Source organism: Heterodontus francisci, chromosome 44, assembly GCF_036365525.1.
Source record: "Heterodontus francisci isolate sHetFra1 chromosome 44, sHetFra1.hap1, whole genome shotgun sequence".
In the NCBI taxonomy this organism is placed as follows: domain Eukaryota; kingdom Metazoa; phylum Chordata; class Chondrichthyes; order Heterodontiformes; family Heterodontidae; genus Heterodontus; species Heterodontus francisci.
Window position 1 is genome coordinate 13929404 of NC_090414.1, and position 22231 is coordinate 13951634.

Consider the following 22231-nt stretch of genomic DNA (forward strand, 5'->3'; position numbering starts at 1 on the left):
AAACATATTCTCGTATGAAATTCCTTCATAATCTTTATCAGGCCACCTCTCAGTCTTCTGTTAAGGGGATAAGGGAATAGAAGGATGTGTTGACGGGTGAGATGAAGTAGGGGTGTGAGGAAGTGCATGTGGAGCATAAACACTGGCCTAGACCAGTTGGGTTAAATGGTCTGTTGCTGTGTGTATGTTCTATGTTACTCTGTATCGCAATAGACCTTGAGGCAATGAAGGTTTGATGATCATTTTCTCCTCCTGGTTGATGGACAGTCATGCTCAGTATCTCCTTACCCCTCCGAGTGGCTTCTAATGTAATAGCATTGGCAGAGCTGCAACAACATTTAACGGGAAGTTAGATAAACTTGTGAGGGAGGAAGGGATAGAAGGATATGTAAGATGAAACAGGGTGGGAAGAGGTTCATGTGGACCATAAACTCTGGCCTCGACCAGTTGGGTCAAGTGGTCTGTTTCTATGGGTTTTGAGGAAAGGGATGGTGACGGCAGTTTTCAAGGAGAGAGGGACAACCTGAAAAGAGAATAAAAGCAAAATACTGCAGATGCTGGAAATCTGAAATAAAAACAAGAAATGCTGGAAATACTCAGCAGGTCTGGCAGTATCTGTGGAGAGAGAAGCAGAGTTAACGTTTCAGGTCAGTGACCCTTCTTCAGAACTGACCAGTTGAGTATTTCCAGCATTTCTTGTTTATATACCTGAAAAGAGAAAACCATTCACAACATGGGGACCAGGAGGGGAGGTTGGGTGGTTAGCAGTTTATTGGGAATAGAACCAAGGGAACAGGTTTCATGGATAAGATGAGCTTGGAGAGGGCTTGACGGACGATAAGAGAGAAACCTAGGGCTGAAGGTGAGGGATAAAGCAGCCCTTTCCCCTTTACACCTAGTTTTGATTACCCGAGGAGGTTCAAGTGGAATTTTCCAGATTATGTTTTCCCTAGGGTTTTTCCTCTCTCTCTTTGCCTCTCCCATGGGCCAGGGAGAGGGTAGGAAGTGTCTAGTCACCATGCTGCAACCATCATAATTGGGGGGCAGGTTTAATGGTCTTTTCCTGCTCATCATTTTCTGACATTTTGAGTGATTTCAACACCTACTATTACAATCCCCTACAAATGTTCATCTGTCCCAGTGGAATTGAACAGACTGAGGATTGTATTCATATATTTGTATTATATTGATGTCTGCGTTGGTGTTATTTCCAATCAACTTGTACATAGGTAACTTTGGCAAATGAATAAAACCCAATTGGTTAGATTAATGTAAAAACAACACATCAGAATCAACATTCAAATAATAAAGACAATGTCATATCATTTCCGGAACTCTAGTTTCCAGTGCGTATTGACAAGTTTTATGTTACAGAGCTGGGCACTCCGTCCCCTCAACACAGTCCAACTCCATCCAATATTTCTGGGCAGGGAAACTGTTCTTACTTGATGAGGAAAGTACAAGAGATTTGAAGCTGCCATCAGCCTGTCCGGTTATACTGCATTTGGTTTCCTGTTCCCAGTTTTTGTCCAATATATACCATCCCCACAGCTCAGCGAGCAGTGGCCCAAAAGTCTCCGGTCTTGATGCTGGACTGTTGCTGCTTCTGGTAACATGAGATTGACCCAGAGAATGGAAACTTATATAGACATATAAAAAGAAAGGGTTTTCTCCAGCAGAATCCCTGGCCCAAACAACAATCCTCTCCATCAGTGCCTCCGAGCAGGCCAAGAATGATGTCAACGGTGAGGGGGGATTGGTTTGATGACTGCACTTCCACCCCCCCCCCCACCCTCTTTCTCTTGTGGCGTATTCCAGGATGGGGATTTTGCTCCCAGTTGGTGCTTCCTTTTTGTTCTTAGACAATACTCTCTTCCAGTTCCTCAGAGCTGTAGAAGGCCCCTGTCTTGCCCGCCACTTCAGTCTCGGCGTATTGCAGTAGCATTCCATGGACAGACTGGCTCCGCTTAGTCCAGATGACGCTGAAGCGCTTGGCATAACTGTAGCAAGTGGTGGCGGCAATGTCGCCCATATCGAACGAGCAGCTGCGTTTGGTCTTGTACAAGGCTGCCGTCGAGCAGAGCTGGTCGGAGCCAGGGCCGGCTGAGGCGGGTGTCTCCCCCGGTCCCTGAGCCCCAGACCTTAGCCCTGAGCCTCGCTTGGCAGGCACGCGGTCGCCCCCTTCTGTTTCACTCCTCTGCCTGGACCTGAACTTTCTCCTTTGCGGTTTTGCCCGGTTCTGAGGTGATGAGTGTGCTGGAAGAGTGGAGGAGGATGGAGGCGGAGGTGGCATCGCCTTGTCCGTTGGCTGCACTGTGGAATGAAGTAACATCACCCTCCTGCGTGGTAGCATTCCGTTGGGGATCGACTGGTTGCTGTTGGTCTGCGAATACACATCGCTGACCTTGGGTGACTGGGCACTGCTGCAGATCTTGTACTTGACCATCATAACCACAGTGAAGACCAGCAAGGTGACGACAATGATCCCACCCACGATCACGGTCAGCGTGCCACCCAGGAAGTGGGCGTGCAGCAGGTGGCAGTGCGGGTACTCCTCCTTGGTGCCGAACTGGGCACACCCCACGACTTTGGTGGCTGCCAGCTGCGTCACAGCATCTCCGTATATTGCCAGGATGCACAGGTCGTAATCCACCCCCGAGATGAGATTTTTCAGGATAAAAGCTTTGCTCGTCGACGGGATAATCCTGAAAGGGTTGAAGAAAAACATGAGATCGACTGATCAAAAACCACCGTGTGTCTACGTACTCCTTCAATTTCAGAATCATATTAAAATTGGAATGAAATTGCAGCAGTAAAATCATGTGAATGACTTGCTCTAGCATCTATTCAGCTGGATAAGGATGTGACATATTGTGAAAACAAGGTAGACTGAGGCTCTGTTTACACAAACAGGACCATAATGGTGTCAAAGGTATAAGATCCTGCTCCTTTTCCTGTTGGCAGAATCAAGCTCAAACAGTAGCAGATACTGTGTAAAATCTACGTGCAAACTATCCTTCTTGGAATATAAAGGGGTGGAAGTGATGTTACAGTTTATATAAAGCTCTGGTCAGACCCCATCCGGAGTAACTGTTCAGTTCTGGGCCCCGCACCTCAGGAAGGATATATTGGCCTTGGAGGGGGTGCAGTGCAGATTCACCAGAATGATACCGGGGCTGAAAGGGTTAGATTACGAGGACAGGTTGTACAGACTGGGCTTGTATTCCCTCACGTTTAGAAGATTATTGGGTGATCTGATTGACATTTAAGCTATGGTAGTGTAGATTGAGAGAAAATTATTTCCTCTGTTGGAGGGGGTGTGGGAGTGGGTGGAGATGCCAGGACGTGGTGACATAACCTTAAAATGAGAGCCAGGCCATTCAGGGTGATGCCAGGAAGCACATTCACACAAACGGTGGTGGAAATCGGAAACTCTCTCCCATAAAAATGCTGTCACTAAAAATTTCAAAACTAAGATTGATTGATTTTTGTTCGGCCAGGGTATTAAGGGTTAGGGAACTAAGGCGGGTGGATGGAGTTAAGATACAGATGAGCTGTAATCAAATTGAATGGTGGCACAAGCCCGTGGGGCTGAATGGCCTCTCCTTGTTTCTAGATATTAAGGTGCACTGCTGTTGACTAATCACAGCAATCAATCTCTATAAATTTGTCTATGACAGACCCAGACACAAGGTAGGGAAAACCCCCAGAGCTTTGGGATCAAAGGTCCAAAGTCAGTTTGTACTGCATCAGCATGCTGGACTCGGCACCCAAGCAGGTTTGATATTTTGCACCTTGCGCGTTTGCCATCTCTGTTGCCACAATCACAAGGTGACATGTCGAGCCCGGGTTGTTCTACATGTCTGTTTCACATACACTCAGCAACTGCTGGCAGGACAGCATTAGAGGCTGTGAGCGCGTTGCATCTCTCCCCTGCCACTCACTCAATTAACAATTACATTGGGGTGTGCATGTGTGTCGAGAGAACAGACAATCTTCCCCACTCTGTGTCTGAAACATTTCAGGAAGGGTGTCACAGCCTTGGAGAGGGTGCAGAGGAGATTTACTAGAATGGTACCAGGGATGAGTGGCTTCAGTAATGTGGAAAGACTGGAGAAGCTGTAATTGTCCTTAGAGCAGAGAAGGTTCAGGGAAGAGTTAAGAGAGATCTTCAAAGTTATGAGAGATTTTGATCGAGTAAATAAGGAACAACTGTTTCCAATGGCAGGAGGGTCGGTAACCAGAGGATACAGATAGAAGTTAATTGGCAAAAGAGAGGAGGAGACTGTTTTTCCACAGCGAGTTCTGATCTGGAACACGCTGGGCAGTGGAAGCAGATTCAGTAGTAACTTACAAAAGGAAATTGGCTAAATACGTGCAAAAGAAAAACTTGCAGGGTTTTCTGGAAAGGGCAGGGGAGTGGAACTAATTAGACTGGTCTTTCAAAGAGCCGGTAACAGGCATGGTGGGCCGAATGGCCTCCTGCGCTGTGTCATTCTCTGACGCTACCTTTCTATCAAGATGGTATTTCACAGGGAACAGTTATGAACTGTCTTAACTACACTGTTCTCGTCACCATCATTTTTGCAGTTGTCTTTTTTTGTTTCTGTTTTACACTAGGTTTCCTCCCACATGCTGGGTTTGTACAGCTTTCCCTGATTTAGTATCGAGGCGAGGCTGTTGTCAGGGAGTGAGTGGACTGACACGCTCGCCAATTATTTTTCTTTTCTGAAACTCTAATAGGGAGAGTTTGTGCAGGCGTGGGCTCAATCCCATGTCCTGATACACTCCCTTGTCCCGCTGCTGAATAAAATGCAAAATCACTTGGTGGAAACTACTTGGCCAAGATACATAATTAAAAAGGCACTTTTTCACATTGCAAGGAGCGACGTGGACAGCAAACTATTTTAAAATGCTACTTGCTCGCCTCTACCGTCGCACATTGAAAGTTAAGACCGAGTGTAGGTTAGAAGGCAGGGGATGATACTAACCAGTCACACAGATGTAAAATCATGCATTTTAAAGTCATATATTATATCCTTTTTATACCCTCCACGTTAAGTGACCGGTGCCCTGACCAACACATATCTCTGCGCCAACATCACTTAAACAGATTTACTGGTCATTTATTAATTCGTTTTTGGGATCTTGCTGTGCTTGCCACATCTCCCACATTACAACAGTGACTCCAGAATGTGAAGGGCAATTTCGTTCTTCTCACTGGTGGTGAAGGTTTATTGACTGCCTGACACGTTTAGGAAATGTGGGAACAGGCTCAGGCCATCAGGCACCTATTCCGCCATTCAGTCAGATTGCAACAGATCTGTTGACAGCGGCCATTTTAAAGGTGGATGTGAGTGATGTTTTTGTTCCATAAAATCATACCTAAAATGACACAGCACAGAAACAGACCATTCGGCCCAACTGGTCCATGCAGATGTTTATTCTCCACACAATTTTATTTATTTTAATTTTATTTAGAGATACAGCACTGAAACAGGCCCTTAGGCCCACCGAGTCTGTGCCGACCATCAACCACCCATTTATACTAATCCTACACTAATCCCATATTCCTACCACATCCCCTCAATTCCCCTACCACCTACCTACCACCTAGGGGCAATTTATAATGGCCAATTTACCTATCAACCTGCAAGTCTTAGGCTGTGGGAGGAAACGGGAGCACCCGGCGAAAACCCACGCGGTCACAGGGAGAACTTGCAAACTCCGCACAGGCAGTACCCAGAACTGAACCCGGGTCACTGGAGCTGTGAGGTTGCGGTGCTAACCACTGCGCCACAAGCTGCCTCCCATCCAACTTCATACAACCCTATCAGCATATCCTTCCAGATATTGTCCAACCCTACTTGCCCAAAGGGCACTGAGTCAAACACACTCAGAGCGGGACTGGAGTCAATTGCACACGCTGACTGGGTAAGCCCCTGAAGGGCATCAGTGAACAAATTGGGTTTTTATGACAATCCGACAGTTTCATGATCATTTTACCTGGTGCAAGCCCACAAATTACCAGATTTAACACATTCAGTTTTGCAACTTGCCCTGGTGGGCTTTGGACTTGAGTTTACTAGACTAATACTGTAGCTATGAGGCCACTGAACCCCAGCTCAGCCACTTGACAGTGCTGCATCAATAGATTGGCTGTAGAACAACTTGGTAAATTATCCTACATCAATAATATGGGCAGTTTGATATGATCAGATCAGAACAACAATCAAATCAATGAGGGGCAGTATTCATATTGCTTGTCACAGTGAGTTACTGAAAGGAATCTCACCCTCAGAGTTTTCTTCATTTTCCATTATTTGGGCCACGGAGTACCACCCATCCAAGCCCCAGTAATACTGCCCCCAGTAATACTCCAGCCAGTAATGCCTCCATTAATATCCCCACAAATACCCCCAGTAATACTCATCCAGAAATAGTGTCAAGAAATACCTCCAGAAATACCCTACCAGAACCACCCTTTCAGAAATACCCCCAGTGCACAGATACACTCCCAGAAATACCCGCCAGAAAAAAACGCACAAATGCACTCCCAGAAGTACCCGCCAGAAATAACCCGCACAAATACACTCCCAGAAATACCCGCCAGAAATAACCCGCACAAATACGGTCCCAGAAATACTCCCCAGAAATACCTTGCACAAATACAGTCCTTGAAATACCTTGCACAATTACACTCCCAGAAATACTCCCCAGAAATACCTTGCACAAATACAGTCCTTGAAATACCTTGCACAAATGCAGTCCTAGAAATACCCCCCAGAAATAACTTGCACAAATACAGTCCCAGAAATACCTTGCACAAGTACACTCCCAGAAATACCTTGCACAAATACACTCCCACAAATACACTCCCAGAAATACCCCCCAGAAATACGTTGCACAAATACACTCCCAGAAATACCTTGCACAAATACAGTCCCAAATATATCCCCCAGAAATACTTTGCACAAATACACTCCCAGAAATATCCCCAGAAATACCTGGCACAAACACACTCCCAGAAATATCCCCCAGAAATAGCTTGCACAAATACAGTCCCAAATATATCCCCCAGAAATACCTTGCACAAATACACTCCCAGAAATATCCCCAGAAATACCTTGCACAAATACACTCCCAGAAATACCCCCCAGAAATACCTTGCACAAATACACTCCCAAATATATCCCCCAGAAATAACTTGCACAAATACACTCCCAGAAATATCCCTCAGAAATACCTGGCACAAATACGCTCCCAGAAATATCCCCCAGAAATAACTTGCACAAATACAGTGCCAGCAATACCCCCCAGAAATACCTTGCACAAATACACTCCCAGAAATACCCCCCAGAAATACCTTGCACAAATACACTCCCAGAAATACCCCCCAGAAATACCTTGCACAAATGCAGTCCCAGAAATACTCCCCAGAAATACCTTGCACAAATACACTCCCAGAAATACCCCCCAGAAATACCTTGCACAAATACACTCCCAGAAATACCCCCCAGAAATACTTTGCACAAATACACTCCCAGAAATACCCTGCACAAATACACTCCCAGAAATACCCCCAGAAATACCTTGTTCAAATACAGTCCCAGAAGTATCCCCCCAAAAATAGCATGAACAAATACACTCCCAGAAATACCCCCCAGAAATACCTTGCACAAATAGACTCCCAGAAATATCCCCCAGAAATACCTGGCACAAATACACTCCCAGAAATATCCCCCAGAAATACCTTGCACAAATACACTCCCAGAAATACCCCCCAGAAATACCTTGCACAAATATACTCCCAGAAATATCCCCCAGAAATACCTTGCACAAATACACTCCCAGAAATATCCCCCCAGAAATACCTTGCACAAATACACTCCCAGAAATACCCCCCAGAAATACCTTGCACAAATACACTCCCAGAAATACCCCCCCGAAATACCTTGCACAAATACACTCCCAGAAATACCCCCCAGAAATAGCTTGCACAAATACACTCGCCAGAAATACCCCCCAGAAATACCTTGCACAAATACACTCCCAGAAATACCCCCCAGAAATACCTTGCAAAATACACTCCCAGAAATACCCCCCAGAAATACCTTGCACAAATACAGTCCCAGAAATACCCCCCAGAAATACCTTGCACAAATACAGTCCCAGAAATACCCCCCAGAAATACCTTGCACAAATACAGTCCCAGAAATATCCCCCCAGAAATACCTTGCACAAATACACTCCCAGAAATACCTCCCAGAAATACCTTGCACAAATGCACTCCCAGAAATACCCCCCAGAAATACCTTGCACAAATACAGTCCCAAATATATCCCCCAGAAATACCTTGCACAAATACACTCCCAGAAATACTCCCCAGAAATACCTTGCACAAATACAGTCCTTGAAATACCTTGCACAAATACAGTCCTAGAAATACCCCCCAGAAATAACTTGCACAAATACAGTCCCAGAAATACCTTGCACAAATAAACTCCCACAAATACACTCCCAGAAATACCCCCCAGAAATACGTTGCACAAATACACTCCCAGAAATACCTTGCACAAATACAGTCCCAAATATATCCCCCAGAAATACTTTGCACAAATACACTGCCAGAAATATCCCCAGAAATACCTGGCACAAATACACTCCCAGAAATATCCCCCAGAAATAGCTTGCACAAATAGAGTCCCAAATATATCCCCCAGAAATACCTTGCACAAATACACTCCCAGAAATATCCCCAGAAATACCTTGCACAAATACTTTCCCAGAAATACCCCCCAGAAATACCTTGCACAAATACACTCCCAAATATATCCCCCAGAAATAACTTGCACAAATACACTCCCAGAAATATCCCTCAGAAATACCTGGCACAAATACACTCCCAGAAATATCCCCCAGAAATAACTTGCACAAATACAGTGCCAGCAATACCCCCCAGAAATACCTTGCACAAATACACTCCCAGAAATACCCCCCAGAAATACCTTGCACAAATACACTCCCAGAAATACCCCCCAGAAATACCTTGCACAAATGCAGTCCCAGAAATACCCCCCAGAAATACCTTGCACAAATACACTCCCAGAAATACCCCCCAGAAATACCTTGCACAAATACACTCCCAGAAATACCCCCCAGAAATACTTTGCACAAATACACTCCCAGAAATACCCTGCACAAATACACTCCCAGAAATACCCCCAGAAATACCTTGTTCAAATACAGTCCCAGAAGTATCCCCCCAAAAATAGCATGAACAAATACACTCCCAGAAATACCCCCCAGAAATACCTTGCACAAATACACTCCCAGAAATATCCCCCAGAAATACCGGGCACAAATACAATCCCAGAAATATCCCCCAGAAATACCTTGCACAAATACACTCCCAGAAATACCCCCCAGAAATACCTTGCACAAATACACTCCCAGAAATATCCCCCAGAAATACCTGGCACAAATACGGTCCCAGAAATATCCCACAGAAATACCTTGCACAAATACACTCCCAGAAATATCCCCCAGAAATACCTTGCACAAATACACTCCCAGAAATACCCCCCAGAAATACCTTGCACAAATACACTCCCAGAAATACACCCCCGAAATACCTTGCACAAATACACTCCCAGAAATACCCCCCAGAAATACCTTGCACAAATACACTCCCAGAAATACCCCCCAGAAATACCTTGCACAAATACACTCCCAGAAATACCCCCCAGAAATACCTTGCACAAATACACTCCCAGAAATACCCCCCAGAAATACCTTGCAAAATACACTCCCAGAAATACCCCCCAGAAATACCTTGCACAAATACAGTCCCAGAAATACCCCCCAGAAATACCTTGCACAAATACAGTCCCAGAAATACCCCCCAGAAATACCTTGCACAAATACAGTCCCAGAAATATCCCCCCAGAAATACCTTGCACAAATACACTCCCAGAAATACCTCGCACAAATGCACTCCCAGAAATACCCCCCAGAAATACCTTGCACAAATACAGTCCCAAAAATATCCCCCAGAAATACCTTGCACAAATACACTCCCAGAAATATCCCCAGAGATACCTTGCACAAATACACTCCCAGAAATACCTTGCACAAATACAGTCCTTGAAATACCTTGCACAAATACAGTCCCAGAAATACCCCCCAGAAATAACTTGCACAAATACAGTCCCAGAAATACCTTGCACAAGTACACTCCCCGAAATACCCCCCAGAAATACCTTGCGCAAATACACTCCCAGAAATACCCTGCACAAATATACTCCCAGAAATATACTCCCACAAATACACTCCCACAAATACACTCCCACAAATACACTCCCACAAATACACTCCCACAAATACACTCCCACAAATACACTCCCAGAAATACCCCCCAGAAATACTTTGCACAAATACACTCCCAGAAATACCCCCCAGAAATACCTTGCACAAATACATTCCCAAATATATCCCCCAGAAATACTTTGCACAAATACACTCCCAGAAATAACTTGCACAAATACACTCCCAGAAATATCACCCAGAAATACCTTGCACAAATACACTCCCAGAAATATCCCCCCAGAAATACCTTGCACAAATACACTCCCAGAAATATCCCCCAGAAACACCTTGCACAAATACACTCCCAGAAATATCCCCAGAAATACCTTGCACAAATACACTCCCAGAAATATCCCCCAGAAATACCTGGCACAAATACAGTCCCAGAAATACCCCCCAGAAATACCTTGCACAAATACACTCCCAGAAATACCCCCCAGAAATACCTTGCACAAATACAGTCCCAGAAATACCCCCCAGAAATACCTTGCACAAATACACTCCCAGAAATACCTTGCACAAATACACTCCCAGAAATATCCCCCAGAAATACCTTGCACAAATACAGTCCCAGAAATATCCCCCCAGAAATACCTGGCACAAATACACTCCCAGAAATACCTTGCACAAATCCACTCCCAGAAATACCCCCCAGAAATACCTTGCACAAATACACTCCCAGAAATATCCCCCAGAAATACCTTGCACAAATACACTCCCAGAAATATCTCCCCAGAAATACCTTGCACAAATACACTCCCAGAAATATCCCCCAGAAATACCTTGCACAAATACACTCCCAGAAATATCCCCCCAGAAATACCTTGCACAAATACACTCCCAGAAATAACCCCCAGAAATACCTTGCACAAATACAGTCCCAGAAATACCCCCCAGAAATACCTTGCACAAATACAGTCCCAGAAATATCCCCCCAGAAATACCTTGCACAAATACACTCCCAGAAATACCTCCCAAAAATACCTTGCACAAATACACTCCCAGAAATACTCCCCAGAAATACCTTGCACAAATACAGTCCTTGAAATACCTTGCACAAATACAGTCCTAGAAATACCCCCCAGAAATAACTTGCACAAATACAGTCCCAGAAATACCTTGCACAAATACACTCCCACAAATACACTCCCACAAATACCCCCCAGAAATACGTTGCACAAATACACTCCCAGAAATACCTTGCACAAATACAGTCCCAAATATATCCCCCAGAAATACTTTGCACAAATACACTGCCAGAAATATCCCCAGAAATACCTGGCACAAATACACTCCCAGAAATATCCCCCAGAAATAGCTTGCACAAATAGAGTCCCAAATATATCCCCCAGAAATACCTTGCACAAATACACTCCCAGAAATATCCCCAGAAATACCTTGCACAAATACTTTCCCAGAAATACCCCCCAGAAATACCTTGCACAAATACACTCCCAAATATATCCCCCAGAAATAACTTGCACAAATACACTCCCAGAAATATCCCTCAGAAATACCTGGCACAAATACACTCCCAGAAATATCCCCCAGAAATAACTTGCACAAATACAGTGCCAGCAATACCCCCCAGAAATACCTTGCACAAATACACTCCCAGAAATACCCCCCAGAAATACCTTGCACAAATACACTCCCAGAAATACCCCCCAGAAATACCTTGCACAAATGCAGTCCCAGAAATACCCCCCAGAAATACCTTGCACAAATACACTCCCAGAAATACCCCCCAGAAATACCTTGCACAAATACACTCCCAGAAATACCCCCCAGAAATACTTTGCACAAATACACTCCCAGAAATACCCTGCACAAATACACTCCCAGAAATACCCCCAGAAATACCTTGTTCAAATACAGTCGCAGAAGTATCCCCCCAAAAATAGCATGAACAAATACACTCCCAGAAATACCCCCCAGAAATACCTTGCACAAATACACTCCCAGAAATATCCCCCAGAAATACCGGGCACAAATACAATCCCAGAAATATCCCCCAGAAATACCTTGCACAAATACACTCCCAGAAATACCCCCCAGAAATACCTTGCACAAATACACTCCCAGAAATATCCCCCAGAAATACCTGGCACAAATACGGTCCCAGAAATATCCCCCAGAAATACCTTGCACAAATACACTCCCAGAAATATCCCCCAGAAATACCTTGCACAAATACACTCCCAGAAATACCCCCCAGAAATACCTTGCACAAATACACTCCCAGAAATACCCCCCCGAAATACCTTGCACAAATACACTCCCAGAAATACCCCCCAGAAATACCTTGCACAAATACACTCCCAGAAATACCCCCCAGAAATACCTTGCACAAATACACTCCCAGAAATACCCCCCAGAAATACCTTGCACAAATACACTCCCAGAAATACCCCCCAGAAATACCTTGCAAAATACACTCCCAGAAATACCCCCCAGAAATACCTTGCACAAATACAGTCCCAGAAATACCCCCCAGAAATACCTTGCACAAATACAGTCCCAGAAATACCCCCCAGAAATACCTTGCACAAATACAGTCCCAGAAATATCCCCCCAGAAATACCTTGCACAAATACACTCCCAGAAATACCTCGCACAAATGCACTCCCAGAAATACCCCCCAGAAATACCTTGCACAAATACAGTCCCAAATATATCCCCCAGAAATACCTTGCACAAATACACTCCCAGAAATATCCCCAGAGATACCTTGCACAAATACACTCCCAGAAATACCTTGCACAAATACAGTCCTTGAAATACCTTGCACAAATACAGTCCCAGAAATACCCCCCAGAAATAACTTGCACAAATACAGTCCCAGAAATACCTTGCACAAGTACACTCCCCGAAATACCCCCCAGAAATACCTTGCGCAAATACACTCCCAGAAATACCCCCCAGAAATACCTTGCACAAATACATTCCCAGAAATACCCCCCAGAAATACCTTGCACAAATACTGTCCCAGAAATACCCCCCAGAAATACTTTGCACAAATACACTCCCAGAAATAACTTGCACAAATACACTCCCAGAAATATCACCCAGAAATACCTTGCACAAATACACTCCCAGAAATATCCCCCCAGAAATACCTTGCACAAATACACTCCCAGAAATATCCCCCAGAAACACCTTGCACAAATACACTCCCAGAAATATCCCCAGAAATACCTTGCACAAATACACTCCCAGAAATATCCCCCAGAAATACCTGGCACAAATACAGTCCCAGAAATACCCCCCAGAAATACCTTGCACAAATACACTCCCAGAAATACCCCCCAGAAATACCTTGCACAAATACAGTCCCAGAAATACCCCCCAGAAATACCTTGCACAAATACACTCCCAGAAATACCTTGCACAAATACACTCCCAGAAATATCCCCCAGAAATACCTTGCACAAATACAGTCCCAGAAATATCCCCCCAGAAATACCTGGCACAAATACACTCCCAGAAATACCTTGCACAAATACACTCCCAGAAATACCCCCCAGAAATACCTTGCACAAATACACTCCCAGAAATATCCCCCAGAAATACCTTGCACAAATACACTCCCAGAAATATCTCCCCAGAAATACCTTGCACAAATACACTCCCAGAAATATCCCCCAGAAATACCTTGCACAAATACACTCCCAGAAATATCCCCCCAGAAATACCTTGCACAAATACACTCCCAGAAATAACCCCCAGAAATACCTTGCACAAATACACTCCCAGAAATATCCCCCAGAAATACCTTGCACAAATACACTCCCAGAAATACCCCCAGAAATACCTTGCACAAATACACTCCCAGAAATACCCCCCAGAAATACCTTGCAAAATACACTCCCAGAAATACCCCCCAGAAATACCTTGCACAAATACAGTCCCAGAAATACCCCCCAGAAATACCTTGCACAAATACAGTCCCAGAAATACCCCCCAGAAATACCTTGCACAAATACTGTCCCAGAAATACCCCCCAGAAATACCTTGCACAAATACAGTCCCAGAAATACCCCCCAGAAATACCTTGCACAAATACACTCCCAGAAATATCCCCCCAGAAATACCTTGCACAAATACACTCCCAGAAATACCTCCCAGAAATACCTTGCACAAATGCACTCCCAGAAATACCCCCCAGAAATACCTTGCACAAATACAGTCCCAAATATATCCCCCAGAAATACCTAGCACAAATACACTCCCAGAAATATCCCCAGAGATACCTTGCACAAATACACTCCCAGAAATACCTTGCACAAATACAGTCCTTGAAATACCTTGCACAAATACAGTCCCAGAAATACCCCCCAGAAATAACTTGCACAAATACAGTCCCAGAAATACCTTGCACAAGTACACTCCCCGAAATACCCCCCAGAAATACCTTGCGCAAATACACTCCCAGAAATACCCTGCACAAATACACTCCCACAAATACACTCCCACAAATACACTCCCACAAATACACTCCCACAAATACACTCCCACAAATACACTCCCACAAATACACTCCCACAAATACACTCCCACAAATACACTCCCACAAATACACTCCCAGAAATACCCCCCAGAAATACTTTGCACAAATACATTCCCAAATATATCCCCCAGAAATACTTTGCACAAATACACTCCCAGAAATACCCCCCAGAAATAACTTGCACAAATACACTCCCAGAAATACCCCCCAGAAATACCTTGCACAAATACACTCCCAGAAATATCCCCCAGAAATACCTTGCACAAATACACTCCCAGAAATATCTCCCCAGAAATACCTTGCACAAATACACTCCCAGAAATATCCCCCAGAAATACCTTGCACAAATACACTCCCAGAAATATCCCCCCAGAAATACCTTGCACAAATACACTCCCAGAAATAACCCCCAGAAATACCTTGCACAAATACACTCCCAGAAATATCCCCCAGAAATACCTTGCACAAATACACTCCCAGAAATACCCCCAGAAATACCTTGCACAAATACACTCCCAGAAATACCCCCCAGAAATACCTTGCAAAATACACTCCCAGAAATACCCCCCAGAAATACCTTGCACAAATACAGTCCCAGAAATACCCCCCAGAAATACCTTGCACAAATACAGTCCCAGAAATACCCCCCAGAAATACCTTGCACAAATACTGTCCCAGAAATACCCCCCAGAAATACCTTGCACAAATACAGTCCCAGAAATACCCCCCAGAAATACCTTGCACAAATACACTCCCAGAAATATCCCCCCAGAAATACCTTGCACAAATACACTCCCAGAAATACCTCCCAGAAATACCTTGCACAAATGCACTCCCAGAAATACCCCCCAGAAATACCTTGCACAAATACAGTCCCAAATATATCCCCCAGAAATACCTAGCACAAATACACTCCCAGAAATATCCCCAGAGATACCTTGCACAAATACACTCCCAGAAATACCTTGCACAAATACAGTCCTTGAAATACCTTGCACAAATACAGTCCCAGAAATACCCCCCAGAAATAACTTGCACAAATACAGTCCCAGAAATACCTTGCACAAGTACACTCCCCGAAATACCCCCCAGAAATACCTTGCGCAAATACACTCCCAGAAATACCCTGCACAAATACACTCCCACAAATACACTCCCACAAATACACTCCCACAAATACACTCCCACAAATACACTCCCACAAATACACTCCCACAAATACACTCCCACAAATACACTCCCACAAATACACTCCCACAAATACACTCCCAGAAATACCCCCCAGAAATACTTTGCACAAATACATTCCCAAATATATCCCCCAGAAATACTTTGCACAAATACACTCCCAGAAATACCCCCCAGAAATAACTTGCACAAATACACTCCCAGAAATATCACCCAGAAATACCTTGCACAAATACACTCCCAGAAATATCCCCCCAGAAATACCTTGCACAAATACACTCCCAGAAATATCCCCCAGAAACACCTTGCACAAATACACTCCCAGAAATATCCCCCAGAAACACCTTGCACAAATACACTCCCAGAAATATCCCCAGAAATACCTTGCACAAATACACTCCCAGAAATATCCCCCAGAAATACCTGGCACAAATACAGTCCCAGAAATACCCCCCAGAAATACCTTGCACAAATACACTCCCAGAAATACCCCCCAGAAATACCTTGCACAAATACAGTCCCAGAAATACCCCCCAGAAATACCTTGCACAAATACACTCCCAGAAATACCTTGCACAAATACACTCCCAGAAATATCCCCCAGAAATACCTTGCACAAATACAGTCCCAGAAATATCCCCCCAGAAATACCTGGCACAAATACACTCCCAGAAATACCTTGCACAAATACACTCCCAGAAATACCCCCCAGAAATACCTTGCACAAATACACTCCCAGAAATATCCCCCAGAAATACCTTGCACAAATACACTCCCAGAAATATCTCCCCAGAAATACCTTGCACAAATACACTCCCAGAAATATCCCCCAGAAATACCTTGCACAAATACACTCCCAGAAATATCCCCCCAGAAATACCTTGCACAAATACACTCCCAGAAATAACCCCCAGAAATACCTTGCACAAATACACTCCCAGAAATATCCCCCAGAAATACCTTGCACAAATACACTCCCAGAAATACCCCCAGAAATACCTTGCACAAATACACTCCCAGAAATACCCCCCAGAAATACCTTGCAAAATACACTCCCAGAAATACCCCCCAGAAATACCTTGCACAAATACAGTCCCAGAAATATCCCCCAGAAATACCTTGCACAAATACAGTCCCAGAAATACCCCCCAGAAATACCTTGCACAAATACTGTCCCAGAAATACCCCCCAGAAATACCTTGCACAAATACAGTCCCAGAAATACCCCCCAGAAATACCTTGCACAAATACAGTCCCAGAAATATCCCCCCAGAAATACCTTGCACAAATACACTCCCAGAAATACCTCCCAGAAATACCTTGCACAAATGCACTCCCAGAAATACCCCCCAGAAATACCTTGCACAAATACAGTCCCAAATATATCCCCCAGAAATACCTAGCACAAATACACTCCCAGAAATATCCCCAGAGATACCTTGCACAAATACACTCCCAGAAATACCTTGCACAAATACAGTCCTTGAAATACCTTGCACAAATACAGTCCCAGAAACACCCCCCAGAAATAACTTGCACAAATACAGTCCCAGAAATACCCTGCACAAGTACACTCCCCGTAATACCCCCCAGAAATACCTTGCGCAAATACACTCCCAGAAATACCCTGCACAAATATACTCCCAGAAATACACTCCCAGAAATACACTCCCAGAAATACACTCCCACAAATACACTCCCACAAATACACTCCCACAAATACACTCCCACAAATACACTCCCACAAATACACTCCCACAAATACACTCCCAGAAATACCCCCCAGAAATACTTTGCACAAATACACTCCCAGAAATACCCCCCAGAAATACCTTGCACAAATACATTCCCAAATATATCCCCCAGAAATACTTTGCACAAATACACTCCCAGAAATACCCCCCAGAAATAACTTGCACAAATACACTCCCAGAAATATCACCCAGAAATACCTTGCACAAATACACTCCCAGAAATATCCCCCCAGAAATACCTTGCACAAATACACTCCCAGAAATATCCCCCAGAAACACCTTGCACAAATACACTCCCAGAAATATCCCCAGAAATACCTTGCACAAATACACTCCCAGAAATATCCCCCAGAAATACCTGGCACAAATACAGTCCCAGAAATACCCCCCAGAAATACCTTGCACAGTGGGGCGGCACAGTGGCGCAGTGGTTAGCACTGCAGCCTCACAGCTCCGGCGACCCGGGTTCAATTCCGGGTACTGCCTGTGTGGAGTTTGCAAGTTCTCCCTGTGTCTGCGTGGGTTTCCTCCGGGTGCTCCGGTTTCCTCCCACATGCCAAAGACTTGCAGGTTGATAGGTAAATTGGCCATTATAAATTGCCCCTAGTATAGGTAGGTGGTAGGGAAAATATAGGGACAGGTGGGGATGTGGTAGGAATATGGGATTAGTGTAGGATTAGTATAAGTGGGTGGTTGATGGTCGGCACAGACTCGGTGGGCCGAAGGGCCTGTTTCAGTGCTGTATCTCTAAAAAAAAAAAAAAAAAATACACTCCCAGAAATACCCCCCAGAAATACCTTGCACAAATACAGTCCCAGAAATACCCCCCAGAAATACCTTGCACAAATACACTCCCAGAAATACCTTGCACAAATACACTCCCAGAAATATCCCCCAGAAATACCTTGCACAAATACAGTCCCAGAAATATCCCCCCAGAAATACCTGGCACAAATACACTCCCAGAAATACCTTGCACAAATACACTCCCAGAAATACCCCCCAGAAATACCTTGCACAAATACACTCCCAGAAATATCCCCCAGAAATACCTTGCACAAATACACTCCCAGAAATATCTCCCCAGAAATACCTTGCACAAATACACTCCCAGAAATATCCCCCAGAAATACCTTGCACAAATACACTCCCAGAAATATCCCCCCAGAAATACCTTGCACAAATACACTCCCAGAAATAACCCCCAGAAATACCTTGCACAAATACACTCCCAGAAATATCCCCCAGAAATACCTTGCACAAATACACTCCCAGAAATACCCCCAGAAATACCTTGCACAAATACACTCCCAGAAATACCCCCCAGAAATACCTTGCAAAATACACTCCCAGAAATACCCCCCAGAAATACCTTGCACAAATACAGTCCCAGAAATACCCCCCAGAAATACCTTGCACAAATACAGTCCCAGAAATATCCCCCCAGAAATACCTTGCACAAATACACTCCCAGAAATACCTTGCACAAATGCACTCCCATAAATACCCCCCAGAAATACCTTGCACAAATACAGTCCCAAATATATCCCCCAGAAATACCTTGCACAAATACACTCCCAGAAATATCCCCAGAGATACCTTGCACAAATGCACTCCCAGAAATACCCCCCAGAAATACCTTGCACAAATATATCCCCCAGAAATACTTTGCACAAATACACTCCCAGAAATACCTTGCACAAATACAGTCCTTGAAATACTTTGCACAAATACAGTCCCAGAAATACCTTGCACAAGTACACTCCCCGAAATACCCCCCAGAAATACCTTGCGCAAATACACTCCCAGAAATACCCTGCACAAATATACTCCCAGAAATACACTCCCACAAATACACTCCCACAAATACACTCCCACATATACACTCCCACATATACACTCCCACATATACACTCCCACAAATACACTCCCACAAATACACTCCCACAAAAACACTCCCACAAAAACACTCCCACAAAAACACTCCCACAAAAACACTCCCACAAATACACTCCCACAAATACACTCCCACAAATACACCCCAGAAATACTTTGCACAAATACACTCCCAGAAATACCCCCCAGAAATACCTTGCACAAATACATTCCCAAATATATCCCCCAGAAATACTTTGCACAAATACACTCCCAGAAATACCCCCCAGAAATACCTTGCACAAATACACTCCCAGAAATATCCCTCAGAAATACCTTGCACAAATACACTCCCAGAAATATCCTCCAGAAATACCATGCACAAATACACTCCCAGAAATATCCCCCAGAAATACCTGGCACAAATACAGTCCCAGAAATACCCCCCAGAAATACCTTGCACAAATACACTCCCAGAAATACCCCCCAGAAATACCTTGCACAAATACAGTCCCAGAAATACCCCCCAGAAATACCTTGCACAAATACACTCCCAGAAATACCTTGCACAAATACACTCCCAGAAATATCCCCCCAGAAATACCTGGCACAAATACACTCCCAGAAATACCTTGCACAAATACACTCCCAGAAATACCCCCCAGAAATACCTTGCACAAATACACTCCCAGAAATATCCCCCATAAATACCTTGCACAAATACACTCCCAGAAATATACCCCCAGAAATACCTTGCACAAATACACTCCCAGAAATACCTTGCACAAATACACTCCCAGAAATATCCCCCCAGAAATACCTTGCACAAATACACTCCCAGAAATAACCCCCAGAAATACCTTGCACAAATACACTCCCAGAAATATCCCCCAGAAATACCTTGCACAAATACACTCCCAGAAATATCCCCCAGAAATACCTTGCACAAATACACTCCCAGAAATACCCCCAGAAATACCTTGCACAAATACACTCCCAGAAATATCCCCCCAGAAATACCTTGCACAAATACACTCCCAGAAATATCCCCCAGAAATACCTTGCACAAATACACTCCCAGAAATACCCCCAGAAATACCTTGCACAAATACACTCCCAGAAATATCCCCCCAGAAATACCTTGCACAAATACACTCCCAGAAATATCCCCCAGAAACACCTTGCACAAATACAGTCCCAGAAATATCCCCCAGAAATACCTTGCACAAATACACTCCCAGAAATATCCCCCAGAAATACCTTGCACAAATATACTCCCAGAAATACCCCCCAGAAATACCTTGCACAAATACACTCCCAGAAATACCCCCAGAAATACCTTGCACAAATACACTCCCAGAAATACCCCCCAGAAATACCTTGCAAAATACACTCCCAGAAATACCCCCCAGAAATACCTTGCACAAATACAGTCCCAGAAATACCCCCCAGAAATACCTTGCACAAATACAGTCCCAGAAATATCCCCCCAGAAATACCTTGCACAAATACACTCCCAGAAATACCTTGCACAAATGCACTCCCAGAAATACCCCCCAGAAATACCTTGCACAAATACAGTCCCAAATATATCCCCCAGAAATACCTTGCACAAATACACTCCCAGAAATATCCCCAGAGATACCTTGCACAAATGCACTCCCAGAAATACCCCCCAGAAATACCTTGCACAAATATATCCCCCAGAAATACTTTGCACAAATACACTCCCAGAAATACCTTGCACAAATACAGTCCTTGAAATACTTTGCACAAATACAGTCCCAGAAATACCTTGCACAAGTACACTCCCCGAAATACCCCCCAGAAATACCTTGCGCAAATACACTCCCAGAAATACCCTGCACAAATATACTCCCAGAAATACACTCCCACAAATACACTCCCACAAATACACTCCCACAAATACACTCCCACATATACACTCCCACATATACACTCCCACAAATACACTCCCACAAATACACTCCCACAAAAACACTCCCACAAAAACACTCCCACAAAAACACTCCCACAAATACACTCCCACAAATACACCCCAGAAATACTTTGCACAAATACACTCCCAGAAATACCCCCCAGAAATACCTTGCACAAATACATTCCCAAATATATCCCCCAGAAATACTTTGCACAAATACACTCCCAGAAATACCCCCCAGAAATACCTTGCACAAATACACTCCCAGAAATATCCCTCAGAAATACCTTGCACAAATACACTCCCAGAAATATCCCCCAGAAATACCATGCACAAATACACTCCCAGAAATATCCCCCAGAAATACCTGGCACAAATACAGTCCCAGAAATACCCCCCAGAAATACCTTGCACAAATACACTCCCAGAAATACCCCCCAGAAATACCTTGCACAAATACAGTCCCAGAAATACCCCCCAGAAATACCTTGCACAAATACACTCCCAGAAATACCTTGCACAAATACACTCCCAGAAATATCCCCCAGAAATACATTGCACAAATACAGTCCCAGAAATATCCCCCCAGAAATA

General features: G+C 44.2%; 2 protein-coding genes across 6 annotated transcripts in view; one reads left to right on the plus strand and one right to left on the minus strand.

Moving 5' to 3' along the window:
• LOC137355917 (pyruvate carboxylase, mitochondrial-like) overlaps positions 1 to 22231 on the plus strand; it is a 1077083-nt gene that overhangs the window by 571356 nt on the left and 483496 nt on the right. The gene's annotated exons all lie outside the window — the stretch shown is intronic.
• lrfn4a (leucine rich repeat and fibronectin type III domain containing 4a) overlaps positions 1358 to 22231 on the minus strand; it is a 39359-nt gene continuing 18485 nt past the window's right edge. Inside the window, exon 3 of the mRNA XM_068021727.1 lies at positions 1358 to 2705. Coding sequence (XP_067877828.1) covers positions 1859 to 2705 — 847 coding nt within the window. The 3' untranslated portion in view covers positions 1358 to 1858. The remainder of the gene's footprint in view (positions 2706 to 22231) is intronic.